The 15,434-nt window shown below is 45.3% G+C and overlaps 1 protein-coding gene across 2 annotated transcripts in view; it reads left to right on the top strand.

Annotated features, from left to right (window-relative positions):
• Window positions 1-15,434, top strand: part of Tango9 (transport and golgi organization 9) — a 61,012-nt gene that overhangs the window by 27,333 nt on the left and 18,245 nt on the right. For both annotated transcript variants that reach the window (XM_075686879.1, XM_075686878.1), the window contains exon 4: window positions 10,412-10,585. In XM_075686879.1, coding sequence (XP_075542994.1) covers window positions 10,412-10,585 — 174 coding nt within the window. The remainder of the gene's footprint in view (window positions 1-10,411; window positions 10,586-15,434) is intronic.

The raw sequence follows: 15,434 nt of genomic DNA, 5'->3' as shown, positions 1-15,434 counted from the left end.
TCCGTCAGGGCGCTGATAAAGGTTGGCCTTCATGCTTCTTGTGTTCTCTAGACTCTCCACAGTATGTGCTGGTGAAAATTAGAAGAGGTGGCAAGTCAATCAAGAAATGTTTTATCCTAAAGGACCCCTCACCAGGTCTGGCCATTTTGAGGTGACAAGGGCCGTGCATACAATGCGTGTAAACGATCATGTCTGCAGAGTATTGCGTCGCTATGCGCTGCGGAACGAGCTGAAATTTCATGATTGTGTTGCGCTTAGTGTTACACTGGCCGACACTGGCTTACACTAATGGATGAACAGAGGAACAAAAACATGGATGTACGTGGTGCAAATTTTAAACCAAAGGCCATTTTGCCCTTCTCCTTGCAAGCGCAGCGCCGCGGTCCCAGCCGGAGAGTTAACATACATCGCACTGCTGTGACGTCGCTCATGGTGGCACATGACTTAGAGAATGATTGAAGGCAACATCTGTTATTTGTGTAATCTGTTGGTTCAGTAGACGAATTAATGTTTAGAGAAATAATAAAATGCACAAACTGAATGTCCGCATGTTCTTGTTTTACTTCACACCATAGCAAGAGATCTACTTCTGTTTTGTCTGCTTGTTCCCGCGCCATGCAGTCGCACACGCAGACAATGAAAGTCTGTCATTTTCTACCTTGTTCCAGCGTGTGACCTTGCTCTATGATCCGCTTGTCTGCCTCAGTGTTCGTGTAGCACTGACTTATACTGCTAGTTGGTAGTTCTCATGAACAGCACGCAAAATCGTGTGCTGCGTGAAACAAGACAAACGCAACAGCTCGCATGCGATGCTGTCAGCGGAAGTGCGCTGCACAGCAAAAGGGTGAGAAAAAAATAATAAAGGCGGGGCCTGTAAGCTTTACACGATCCTCGAGCTTCGGTCTGGGACAATCCAGGGAAGGAATTTTGCTTGCAGAGGTTAGACGGGGCAAGTGAGGACAGTGTCTCTTGGCAGTGGCACTCGCCTCCTGAAATCATGGGTTTGTAGCACTGAAATATTTCTATCTCGGCTATCAATAAGCCGACTAAAAAAATTTTGCAGCACAACCCTCCCTAGAGGGCACGTAACAACATCCAGTGTATAACCGAAAATAGCCATGTGGCTTGGTGAGGTGCCCTTTGAGAACTTCAAGGGGAGGATTCTGAGCTACTGTCAGGCTGACCTGGAACAGGCATATCGATTCCTGACAAAATTGGGCCTATACAGGGACAGCCAAGGATAGCATAGATGCTGTCTTCCCTCCTTTTGATGCGTCAAGCTTAGCAGTACACTAGACATTTTTGCTACATCATGCCCCAAGCTGCAGAATTGTGAAGCATCGCTGCAATGTACTTATGTGCCTTTGTATATCTGTGCATGACCCGATGTGGTGTTAGTGGCTTTGTCGTCGCACTGCTAAGCACAAAGATGTGGGTACAAATCCCTGCCACTGCAGCCTCATTTTGAGGGGGGGCAAAATGCAAAAATGCCTGTGCACCATGCATTGAGTGGATGTTGAAGGACCCCAGGCAGTCAAAATTTATCTGAAGGCCCCAACTATGGCGTGCATCATTATCGGGTCATGGTACTAGTATGTAAGACCTCAGAATTTGTGTTAATCTGTGCATTCTGCCTGTGGAAGACCAATTCCTTAAACAGAAGGCTGTTACCAAGTTGAAAATGTGCAGTAGCGCAGAATGGGCAAAAGAGGCTGGCACTATTAGACAGTAACAAGGGCGATAATAAATAGGGCCACCAGGATAGAGCAGATTTCCTTTTCACGGTGAGGCATTCTAGGGCAAGCTTGTTATCAGAGCATTGTTCAAGCTCCAGAATGTTGAGTATGGTCTGGCCACGATGTGAGGTCGCAGAGATCAGTCTATGTCGATGCAAAGAATCTTCAGATATGAGTGGGTCGCTCCTGTCTTCCTTATATGGAAGAGGACATGACAGATTAGTACTTCGTTGTATTTGACACAAGGCCCGAAATATTATCGCAATCTTTTGTTATAAAAGGAAGGTGTATTGGTTGTGTGGTTACTTTCAACCCTTTTATTATTGCTCTCCTTTTGCACAGAGAGAGAAGGCATTATAAGAATTCCAAAGACAAGTGTTAAGTACAGCTGACATGATGGGTCAGGGCTCTACGGTGTTAAAAGTATCACATTTACCAAGCAAGCTCTCATAAGCAAGAAAATTGCACAAATGTAGATCATTATGATAATTACGTCACAATGCCTAACATGCCCCATTTATAACTGGTCAAGTGTACTCAACCACTGATTTTAAAAAGTTCTACATTGAATATCTGACAGAAAGGTATGTAGGTCCAGGACCTCAACACACAGTGAGGAGAGCAATACATAGAACACATGTAAAGAGAAGGCTGCATTACCTTATCCTAACCATCCATGCATACGTGGTATAGTTCAGTATCTTATGTGTGTTTTCACTTTCACATAAGTAGTCTCACGTCGGTGCACTTGCGGAATGTATACTTTGCACGGATACGTTGGCTGTCCATGCCCTGGCACCGGGTAGGCATGACTACCCCTCTGGGGGTTCAAGAGGCATGGCAGGCGAAAAGCTCAGCTGGCTTCTGCCAGCACAATTGTGCCGAAGGCAGTGCTGGTGGCTACACGAACTGTAGCGCCGCTTGGTCTTGTCAGCAGCTCTTGGGAGGGACCACAGGCGCCAGGGTGGACATTCAGCTGCGAGAGCCGTTCTCTGGTCCTGATGGTTCCTGGACGGCTGCTCAAGTGGCCTATCAGCCACTCGTGTGTGGGTTGGCCCGGCTAGGTTCACTACTTCAATGATTTGCACTGCGAACGCTATGGCGAAGCAATTGGTGCCCACAACGCTCTGTCTGCTGAACGTCACTGTGGCATGCAGTTGAAATTTGATTTTGAATGTTCACCTAGACGTAGCTAGTATTTCTGATTTTGGCACCCATGATGTGCCAGATGCAGTTGTCTGCAACAGTGCGCTCAACCAGCGGACTCGTCGCAGTGGCCGTGGTGCCTAAACTATGTAGCAGATCGCAGCTACATGCCATTGCAGTGTGCACGCACAGCACTTGCTCTGTGCACGACAAGACTTGAGTGCGCGCTCGTGCTCATCCTACGGGGTGCAGACCAGCTTTGTGCTGCTTGACTGATGGATAGCAGCCACATCTAATGTGTGCACTTCGAAGGGCTCTCAATACGAAGTGAAGTCTGCCAAGGCACCTCAGCAGTAGCAGGCAGGAATGGGTGCATACTGGTCAGCGTGCATTTGGTCTGACCTCAAGTTTCGTGTGGTTCGACACTGGTTGAGTGTTCAAAACTAGTCGGCATTAGCAAGACCTGACGGCTATGACACCAATAAGCAGGGCTGCTAAAGTTTCATTCCTACACAGGCAGCCGCAGTCGAGTGTGAGTAGACGATAGCCGGCTTCTGGAGGTACACATTATTAATATTCAAACGGTCGCTTACTTCAACCTGTTTATTAAACTGCGTGAATACTGTATTTACTCTTTTCTAATGTGTCCTCGATTGTAATGCGCACCTGTTTGCCATGACCTTAAAAAAAGAAGTCCTTTGCAGTAACACATACCTCATTCTTTCATACAGAAATACAACTTTCTCTCATTTGGAAAAAACAGATTTACTCCCAACGCACTAAAGTTGCGATATATAAAAGTTGCAGTTTCGCTCAAAAGGCGAAGCATCTATTACAATAGTGAATTAGTAGACAGCTATATGAAAAGTAAAAGTAGTAGTTTTATCGGCAATATAAACTTCTAAACATTTGCTTAGTAAATTAAAAAACATGGTACATGCGTGCACAAATATTAACCTCTCACTCAATGATCACAAAAACTCTTTATCAACACGCTGGAGTGTGGAAGTGCAGTAGCAGGAGGGGTGCGAATTTACCTTGGGGCGGCCTCTCGCTTGAACGCGAACTAACACAGGGTGCCGCGCTTAGGTACGTAGACTTGTCTCCAGCACAGATAGTTTTCAACATAGGGGCTGCGCTGCCGAGCCTCTGTAGCACCTGCCAGTGTAGGACGCCTACTCGGAATGCCGTGATGTGGCCCGATTTGCATCCGTCTCCACACACATGATTGTTTTCCTTTTAATTGCAGCATCGTGAACAACTATGTCTTTGCAGTCGGCACTTTAATAATAAGTTCTTTATTTGTGCATTTACAGGGTACAAATATGGGCCTGCCCAAGCCAACAAATGGCTTGTGGGGTAGTGCCAACATCCATGCTAATAGAACAAACGCAGAAAACGGGAAGACTGACGGTGCACTAACCTAAGCCAAAGGACTCGTTGCCTCAGCACACGTATTGCAGCACGTGAAGAAAGCTACAGCAGCTAGGCTCGAAGCACGTACGAGGTGGCAATATTGTAATGCCGATGGCCATATGGTAACGCAGATTGAGGGTCATACTCTATTCTAATGCACACGCAATTTTTTGATCTGTATTATCAGGAAAAAAGTGCGCGTTAGATTCGAGTAAATACGGTAAATACCCAGACACCTTTCTTGATGTCAGCTATTGGCCAATACTAGCCATGTATAGGAATCTCCTATAATATGAAATAGAGTCTAGAAAAGAGAAAGGAACTGGATTCTGTTGAAAAAAGCATTTGAGAGAAAGCAGACTTTGCACTGCACTTGCAAGCTCCATGTGCCACGCATGACTGCAATATTTGGACGAGATGTTCAAAGTAGCGTACGCTATCTTTGGACAGCTTTTTTTTTTCATCGTGTCTGGGATGGTTCACGACCCCTTTAAAAGAGGATTCATATGTATTATTCTTCGCAACAGATCCCGAAAAATGACCTTTGATGCCCTCACGCGGTGAAAGCATGACAAGAAATGGGATGCCCCATCACGTGACTGTCTGGTAGCGTGCGCAGCTCCTCGACTTTTATTGAATATGAAATGCAATAGATACTTTTCTATTACAAGCTTTTTTTCTGTAACATGCAATGCGCTGCTAGATCTTAATACGTTACGAGTGGAAAAGTGACGCCATAGCCTTTGAGCGGCACGTGCTGTAGCCCATTCTTCAAGGCCGTGATGGTGCTTTGAGAACTCGTGCTCACAGCCAAAAGACGGCACCACATTGGCACCAGCTAGCACTACGATATCCAGCAGCCACAGATGCTACTTATTAAAGCAGCATTTTATTTTCGGAAGGCGCAAAAAGTCAAAATGCAGATGCCTAATGAAAGCTGCACTCACTCCTTTGAAAGCCATCCATCAATCAATCATTTTGCTTTCCCGTTGTTAGTCTCAATACAGCAGTGAGCATTCCTTACAAGTTTTCTGCAAGGCAGTCCTTTCATCAGCGTGCACCCAGGCGACACTGGGGCCCAAAATAGACTGATGCACAAACAGAGGAGCTCGCTTCGAGGCGACAACTGCTGCACAGACCACTCCACCTGAACCTGACTCTGACAGGCTGAAGTAATTGATGAAAGGGGCTAACGTCGAAGGGTACCGTGAGAAATGCGTCAACCTCGGATTCAGATTGCTACGCGCTTATGCCATATGCAAGGGAAATGGTGCAACATAGGAGGCGAAGGCACCTGAACATTGCTATATCATGGGCGGGATATTGCGACTGATTCAACGACTGTGATTGGCCAGGATACAGTCATCAGATTCACTAGCCTAGTCATCTAGGGAAGATGGACGGTATTAAAAGCGGAGACCTTTGGTGCAGTGAGAGGTGGGCTGACGTGTCCTTACATGAACTGAGACGTTTAATATGCTCCTGCATGAAGTGGGCTTCTGTATCTGGAGCCAGTGTAAACAATCCAGAACAAACCCTTTTTCCTTCATTCCTACTACCGGACATACTCGTCTATCTGCCGGCTGTATTCCTGGCCCAAACACCACCTGGAGCCACAAACACCACTTTGTAAAGGAGACCATAATTGTCACTCTCGCTTCTCAGTGTTGCTGGTGTCAGCGCACTTGTTACTTTTGAACATTGTTGAGATTGAAAAATTTTGCTTACAAAATTTTTATGTGCATGTAGAAGTGCCTGCTGCAATTAAACACTTCCAAGGATGGCCCTTTCATTGCGCCATAAAAATACTGGGTCCTTAAATATCAATTGTCAGTCCCTTCAAGTGTTTTATTATTTTGACCAAAAGTGACCTTTTATTGCTTTTTTGTGGCATTTTGCAAACGTCGGGTTTTTTTTCAGGACACTCCTAAAGTTTTCGGCCCATTCGTAGCTTACGCGTGCAAACCACATTTTACCTCTTCATTAGGCAGTATATGCACGTATTGTCATTGCCACGAGTAGTGCAGTTGGAAGCAAGGAAAATGCTTTATCTCGCAGTGCTTCAAAATCGACTGTTGGGCAAAGCAAAATTTCTCTCCCGTTATTTTACTGCTAAGGCAGGTCACGAAGTGTGCGAGATCTTGTGACGCACAGGATGGGGCACAGAATGGTGCCACAGCGCCAGGTCCTGCTTTCCTTTGTAAAACTTCCTCCAAGAAGAGGCAGGCTAAGAGCGGGAATTCCAAAACGTGCTCATTCGAGGTGACAGTGCTGTTATCTACGTTGTAATACAATGACTGCAATAAATGCAACCTTCAAGCACTGAGAAATTGCTACCCTCTATGAACATAAAGAACGCAATAAATGTAGCTTTGAAGCTCTGACACTATGCTGCCATGTATGTATAGAACTGATTACTAGACAAATCCAAATTACTTATACAACAGGAATGTTAGCATGGACAGCAAAGTTTGCTAGTACATGTATTGCGTTGACGACCTCTTAGGCTGCAACCTGTGATGTTTTCTTTGCAATGAACCCTTTTACATGTGTCTATGGCATACAAGTCCTTCAGCAGCTTTTTTTTTTACTTCTGATCTTTTCTCAGCAGCCATTTATTTGGCATTTTTGGAAAGTTAGTCATGTAGCAGCCATTCGTTCTTGGAAAGCGCAACCAGAAGTTATTCATGCCGGCTATTCATGTAGTTTCTTACCAACAACTAGTGATCTTGCATTTAAAATATTTGTCCCTGATAATCGGCCGCCTTATTTTGCCGTAGCCATTACAGGCGTGGTGCCTAACTATACTGGAATAAATATTCTCACTTTAAATGTGTCTGACTATTCAAGATTTCACTTATTTGTATTCAGTTCACATAAGAAAAAGTTTATATTCACCCCCATCTAGCCAGCACTTTTTGTGTACAGGACAGATGGTCATCCTGTGCCCTTTAGTGTGTCCAGTTTTGAATTGGTAGAGCCCACTCAGTTTATACCTGTAGGCCTCTACCAGCCTGCCCAGCAATGGGTCCATTCGATCATAACTTTTGGCCAAAAGGTGATCCTGGTTAGCAGAGGCAGGTCAATCAGAAAAATTGAGTGACTGAAGTATCCTTATCATAGCATGAGAACCAAAGATCCCATGTCTTCGCCTTACTCGTGTGATGTTCTAACCAATTGAGCTACTGCGGCATGGTTCCCCCATCCACTTTCTGGGTATTTTTTAGTCAGTGCCACCACTCGCAAACGTTGGCAGCGGATGACATCCTTTCTGCTGCAGGCATCACGAGTACGCGATCATTCTACGTGAAGGCAGCTAGTCAGTAAACCTGCACATGCTACCTGAAGGCATCAATGTTGCCAGATTCAAGACCCTCGTTATGTAAGAATGAGAAGAAAGGGGGTTAACCTATGTTTTTCCCCTATGTTTTCCTTGGTGTCTTTGTTTCTTGGCTTCTCATGAAATTATTAATAAAAATTGGGCCCCTGGGTTAGCCCCCTTGTTCTTACATAATGAGTCTCTAATCAGGCAACATTGATGCCTTTAGGTAGCATGTGTGGGTTTGACTAGTTGGATTCACGCATAAAGATTGCGTTCTCGCGATGCCTGCAGCAGAAAGGATGTTTTACATCCACTGCCAAGGTTTGAGAGTGGTGGCACTGGCTAACACTCCCAAGGTTAGTTCCAGTAGTAACACACAAATACCCTAGAAAGTTGATGGGGAAACTGCACTGCGGTAGCTCAAATGGTTAGAGCATCACAGTGTAATGCGAAGATGTGGGATCGTTCCCCACCTGTGGCAAGTTGTCTTTTCATCCACTTTCATTGCCATTAATTTCTTTCATTCAATAAGTACAAGTAATTCCCCTGTTTTCTTTGATGTCTGTTTCTTGGCTTCTCATGATACGATTAATAAAAATCGGCCCCTCAGTTAACTCCTTTTCTTCTCGTTAAGTATTGTTATGTGATTTGAATGCAAAAGCAGAAATTGACTTCTCTAATTAATTCGTTATGTCCATGATACATGTCATACATTGTCGCATGTTTTGCGCAACTCTACCTTAATCCACCTTGCTCTAATTTATACCAGCCTTATCTCTTCTTAATCCACTTTAATCTGGCTCAATTCCCTGGCTCTAATTTATAACAACCTTAATACAACTTAATTCGCTTTCATTCACTTCACCTTCATTCACTTTTCTTCACCTTAGTTCACGTTAGTCCACCTTAAGTAACCTTACTCCAACTTGTGCTAACGTTAATTCCCTTTACTTCACTGTAATCCACCTTAATTCACTTCATTTTAACTGCCCATAACTACTGCTATAAACATCATCATCAGCAGCAGCAGCCTGTTTTATGTCCACTGCAGGACGAAGGACGAATTACCGCTGTCCTGCGCCATCAGATTCCAACTAGCACCCGCAAATTTCCTAATTTCATCGCTCCACCTAGTCTTCTATCGTCCTAGATTGCATTTTCCTTCTCTTGGTACCCATTCTGTAACCCTAATGGTCCAACGGTTATCAAGTAAATTAGGATAGGATAGGAATAAACTTTATTTGTCCAATGGTTATTGATGTCAATTAGGATATCGTCTATACCCGTTTGCTCTTTGATCCAAACCACTCTCTCTCTTAACGTTATGCCTATCTATCTTCTTTCCATCTATCTTCGCACGGTCCTTAACTTGTTCTCAAGCTTTTTTGTCAGTCTCCAAGTCTCTGCCCCATATGTCAGCACTGGTAAAATGCACTGATTGTACACCTTCCTTTTCAATGATAATGGTAAGCTTCCAGTCAGGAGCTGGCAATGTCTGCCGTATGCGATCCAACCCATTTTTATTCTTCTGTGAATTTCCTTCTCATGATCAGGGTTCCCTGTAATTAATTGACCTAGGTAAACGTACTCCTTCAGACTCTAGAGGCCAACTGGCAATCATATCATTTACTATCATCTGTATTACTGCTGATGTCATACAAGATGCTGATGACATCACATTATGTGATGATTTTCGGTACCACTCGTTGCCTACAACACCGCCTTTCCTGCCTCATGGGTAATAGTGCTTTCACATTTAATCATTTAATATGACTGGAAAGATACTTGTGACCTGCTGTGCAGTAGCACTGTAGTAGTTGTGAAATGTGGAGCAGAGAAAAGTTAGGATTTTCCTGCTACTCTGCATTGCCAATGGGTTGTTGTGCTTTTGTATAGCCGTATTTTCCTGTGTATAAGTCGCACCTTTGTATAAGATGCACGCATTTCACGCACATATCCTCATTGCGAAATGCCATACTTACCGAATTCTGACGTGTTCAGCTACTACTCGCTGCTCATGTACCGAAGATTTTGGCCGACCAAGATGTGAGGCAGCCAATATCAAAGGTGAGCAAGGGGCAATATCGGGCGAGCATCTCACTATCCGAACATTTACTTGCACTCTCATTATCTCTTGTGATGGGCTGGTGCCACGTTCATCTGCGGTTGTCAGCACTACAAGGCAGGAGCGCAAATAAAACATCACCTGCTTAGTGACGTGTGAGCCCCCCCCCCCCCCAAAAAAAATGTTCGGAAAATGATGCTTGCACGATCTTCCACCATCGTCAAAATAACGAAGGGCCAAAATTGTGCCGAATTTCGATGCGGACAACCTATTTTGCACCTTCTGCGCATGCATAGGTGCATGCATAGGTGCATCAGCAAACACCAAACTTTGAGTACAAACTCGGAGGCAAGCTCAGAGTGCTAACACCAACTTCAGTAAACTTTACAAGTTGCTCCATTGCGTGAGACACACTGCTGAAAATTTTGGGAAAAAGCTGTATCTTATATTATGCAAAAAAGAGCTGAGGCGTGCAGACAGGACACAAGAGTAGAGAAGTGGACAACACAAACGCAGACTATCAACTGAAGGGAGCACTGAGGCAAAAAAGACTCAAAACTCATATGCACGCCTCACCTCTTTGTTGCGTAATGAATGCTTGCCAACTAGCTCAGCTTTCTGTCGTCCTAAGATTCGTATCTTATACACAGGAAAATATGGTACCTCAAAAATACTTAGTGATCTTGTAGCATGACAATTTACTGTGTCATTTGACTGTGTCCGTAGGTGCGGTGATTATTTTCACGGGCCTGCTGTCAGTGGCGTTCCTGGGGCGCCGCCTGCGGTCGTACGAGTGGCTCGGTATCCTCTTGGTCATGTGTGGCCTGGTCGTGGTTGGCATGTCGGACATCCTCTTCCCCGACAGCCATGCCACGAAGGGCCCCAACAGCATCATCACCGGTTGGTCCACTTGGGATAGCAGGCGTTCATGTGCCAGGCTTGTACCATGTGTTGCAGTGCGGTCTGTTGGCATAGAGGAAAAGACTAGAAGGGACAGCTTGTGACAATCGTGAAGCCTAATTATGAAAATAAAGGACGAGATGCTCATGGAAAGTAGGCTCTTGCCGCGTAATTTGCAGGCGGCCACTTCCCAAGAGCCAGTGCACACATTTGCCCCGCAAAGGAGGGGTGGCATCAGAGCAGGTTGGCCTGTTCTCTTGTTGAGCTCAATTGTCACCTACGCCAGCTGCATTCTCACGAGTGCAAAGACCGCCTGTGTGGCAAAATTTCAGTGCATATTGATTCCCAAGTGCTTTGTATCAACCCAGTGTTCTGCTACATTAGCTCTCCTAGCCTACGTGTAGTTTTGGAGCATAACCAAAGGTAATCAAATAATCAAGCAAACAGTGGGTTTTCTGCAGTGCTTTGCATAATTTATTTCACACTTCACATACTGGGTGTTTTCAGTTTCGTACACATTTCGTTGGTTATCCTTTCATTGTTGCCTCTTACTGACAATGGCAATTAAAGTGTGGTGCAGCGTCGAGTGACATTGTTACTGGCTTGCCACTCATTTTTTAGTTGATGGCTGCTGTAGTTTACTGTCATTGTAAACCTTGGTATACTTCTGTTATTTGATATTTCCTAGCTGCAACAGTCGAACTTTGCGTGAGTCGTGGAGTACACTGCACGTGCAATAGTACCCCCATGTGCATGCCAAGTAATGGAGCTTGATTGCTGATCGTGGTTGGTTGTTCTAAGAGGATATGCAGCTCAGTGTATTTAATTCTACAGCAACAGAATGGATAACTCTGCTAATTGGTTTACTTGCATCTTGAAACTGCAAAAGCACACAAAGATGAAAAACGAAGAGTGGACAGGACAAAGCACTTCATCCTGTCCACTGTCTTCGTTTCTCGTCTTCGTGTACTTTCACAGTTTCTAGTTCTACAGCGTTGCATATATAAGCACTTGAAAAAGGGACAGGAAAGAGGGCAACGGAAGGGATAAGTACACAGCATGACATCAACAGGTTTTGCTCACAGGTGACATCAGGGTTGCCAATTTATTTCCTTCTTTAATTAATATGCCCTGAGGGCCGTTGGCATTAAAGAGGGGAGTGGTTAAAAATGAAAACAGTAACAAAGACAAAGTAACAATACATTAGTAAAAAAAAAACAGTATGTTTTCTAGTTATACAGTAAGAGCTGGTTAATTTGGATCTCATGGGACCGGGAAGAATGTTCGAATTATCCAAATGCCAAATTAATGAATGAACAGGAAAAACATTAAAATCAAGTTGGAGACGCATACCTTTATTTACTGAAGTATCTTGCAATAGGCATCTGCTTTTTCGCACAGATTCCGCCAGGGTGTCTACCAACCGGGGAAACTGGGAATTCTCAGGGATTTTGAGTAGTCTGGAAAAACTCTCGGGGAACTTGTGCTTCTATCAGGGAAAATTAGCTGTAATTTCAGTGAAAGGGAACGAAAGTCGCAGTAATGCTGGCTCGAGCAACAGAGAGGAATTGCAAGTTATGGTCTTTGACGCTGCGTTGGCTGGAGGATTTGCCAGAGCACAGTCAACGACTGACTTTTCAGACGCCAGATAATTCAGATGGCTTCGCGGCACAACTACGTACCCCATAGGGTCAATGTATAAGAACGTCTGAAATTTCGGACACAAGAACACTTCGCCATCCGATTTTCTGGACTTTTTGCCGTGACCCTAGGTCTGAAACGGCATTAATCAAAACCACCTCCGCCGTCATTTTGATAACTTCGCCGCCTTGACCCGGCGCACTCGCACGCAGATCTGCCTGTAGCCATAGCCACCACCTCGGCAATGCTAGGCCTAGCTGCTTCAAGGTTCACTATTAAGCCACTTGCCATTCTGTGCTGTGTGGTTCATTGAAAGAATTCGCCACTGTCAGTAAGGGCATCGATACCGCCTTTGTGGTCATCGCGATTGGCTTCGAAGTTCGGAAAGCACGGCGCGTTGCATAATGCCGGTTCCCGAAAGTCAGCTTCGCCTCATTACAGTAATACTATGCTGTGAAGCATAACAAGTGTGGGAAGGGGCAACTGTCATGGGACACAGTAGGTGTTCCTTAATTATACATGCGTGCACCCGCCATCTCCTGTTATTAGGAGATGGCGGGTGCACGCAATATTAGGCATATCGGTACAAGTACCGATATGCCTAATAAGTGTACTGGCCGGCGTTCAGAGCTTTTTAGGACGTGGCTGTGGTGATTTGAACCCTTAAGGGCTGTAAAAGACATGCATTCATTTTTTCGGACGTTTTCGCGGCCCCTTGGGAGTCCGAAAAATCGGACGCTGACTGTACAGTTGTCCAAGAGGATGCTTCAAATGGCCCATGTGGCGAATGCGCAGCCGAAGGAGCACAAAAAGACAAGCGCCTATGCATTCAGCAATGAACAGGAAAGGAAGCATGCGCCCACTTTTTAGGAGCTTGCACTCTAAAAGCAAAGTGTTTGCTGATGCCAAGTTGCAGGTGTTCCTCAACCAAGCAAAAAAACTCTTTAAAACAGTGAAATGCAACACTGAGGTGTTGTGTGCAGGCTGAGAGTATGTCGGGAACAGTTAAGGTTGACTTACCAGCTGTTGCGAGATAATCTCACTTGTGATAAAGTTTGGGCCTCATACCAATTAGCTTGCTATCAGTTGATAGAAATAGCTCATATTCGAAAATATTCTGCATGCACCTCTTTCTTGTTCGTATTTGAGAATGTTGGACTCGCTTTGCAGTGGGTTTTACTATTTCTTTCGAAGCTATTTTATTCACTGTGCATTTTACTAACCCCTCCCTTCTGTTTTCTTTTTGAATAAAATAAATACTACCTCTTACTATTCAAACTGGACTAAGTTGGTTTTTTTTATTTTTTAACATGCTTACTAGAAAGTGACACCATTGGGCGATGTGATGTAGGGAGCCCGTCTTGACATAAAACAAAGTTCTGTGTCACTCAGGGAATTCGGAAATGTCAACTTGGTAGACACCCTGCGGCTGACATCACAATTTTTCATAACTCTTCCAAGTGGCCAACAGCCCGCAAACTGTCGGAAGTGCTCAGGCAAACGTCCTCCAATATCAAAAGCGCCTCCGTGACTTCTCGTGAGGTGCGATGAGGTCGCAGCTGCACCTCCTCGCATGATTCTTTGTCTGAATCATGGTCTTCCTGGGCGCCCGTGACATCATTAATAATTTCTTTATCGGTCAGGAGACCAGTCGTGGTGACAGAATCCTCAATTGCAATGTAGTCCTGAAGGGTCGCATCTGTGGGAAGGACAGCATTGAAAGTCGGGCAGGCATCGTCGGTGGACTCGGCTGACACCTCGTTGGCTACTGCAGCATACTCGGGCCTCACAACACCGCTGTGTTGAAAACGGTTGGCAATGACTTGCGGAGGTGTATTTTTCCACACATGGGCGATGATGTGCACTGCGCTGAGTAAGTCCACTTCATACAGCTTTCCAACTTCGGAGCATAAGGTCATTCGCTGTAACAGGTGCTTTTGGTACTTCAACTTCACGTAGTGAACGATACCTTGGTCCATCGGCTGAAGGGCACATGTAGTGTTGGGCAGCAAAAGAACTACCTTGACGCTCTTCAGTTCGACTGTACAGTTATGTGCACTGCAGTTGCTAACAACCATAATTACCTTGCGGTCCTTAAACGTGAAGTGCCGGTCTGCCTGCTGCAGCCAGCCTTGAAAAACGTCCGAGGTTATCCAAGCCTTTCTGTTCGCTCTGTACTCGACAGGAAGGCCTTTGATGTTTTTAAAATGTGACTTGTGCGCCTTCCCGATGACAAGTGGCAAGCGCTCCGTGCCAGTCATATTGGCGGCAAAAAGCACAGTTATCCTTTGCCTGCACTTCTTGCCACCAATGCACAATTCCCCTTTGAAAGTCACCGTCTTGTCAGCCAGAGCTCTGAAAAATAGAGCAGTTTCTTCTGCATTGAACACGTCACTTGGTTCATACGCGGCGATGTGCTCAAGCAGCTTCATTTTTCCACCGGTAGGTCACGCTTTCGTCAACGCTGGCATTTTCGCCGCACGCACTTCTGAAGATGAGTTCGTGTCTCTGCCAAAACCTCGCGAACCACCCTTCTGAAGCTCTGAACGATTCAATGTTCATCATTGCCGCGTGCCATGATGAGAGGTCCGCTCAAAGGCAGATGCGCATTGCGAGAGTCAGTAACCCACAGCAGCAAAGCTTCGAGCTGGGAATGAGCTGCGTTTCGCAACCACTTTTTTGATGCATGAAACTTCTCGCTTTCGAAGGCTTGAAGAATGTTAATTTTTCACGTACCTTCCGAACGTGCTGCTTCATGTTTTACTTGGTCATAACATGCTGTCGCGATTCGCTGTTCTTCAAAACCTGCAAAATTTCCACCTTAGTCGCCAACTTCTTGGCTTCGTACTTCTGCTGTTTTGCTGGCGTTGCCATCACTGTAGCGCACGATGGTGGTGGCATGCAAAACAGTCACAATGAAAAAAACTACACAAGAAGCGATGATGCCAACTCAACAACACAAGGGAAAATGGCATCGAAGGCACAGTAAAGCAAAGAAAGAAGAAACAGACATTCGGTGACGCTGCGATCGCCCCCACTAATTGATGGCGATGGCGACGCCTCTCTGGTTTCGGTTTCACTCCAGTGGTGCCAGCGCTGCTTTACCACACTTTCATGTGGTGGCAGTCGTCGGCATTTGTCCGAATTAAGCGGAGCGGGGCCGAATTCTGACGAATTAACGAAGGTTTGGTCCCATAGACTGACATGC

This window comes from Dermacentor variabilis, chromosome 3 (assembly GCF_050947875.1).
Source record: "Dermacentor variabilis isolate Ectoservices chromosome 3, ASM5094787v1, whole genome shotgun sequence".
NCBI lineage: Eukaryota > Metazoa > Arthropoda > Arachnida > Ixodida > Ixodidae > Dermacentor > Dermacentor variabilis.
The sequence above is the reverse complement of the archived record's forward strand: the minus strand, read 5'-3'. Positions and strand labels throughout refer to the sequence as shown.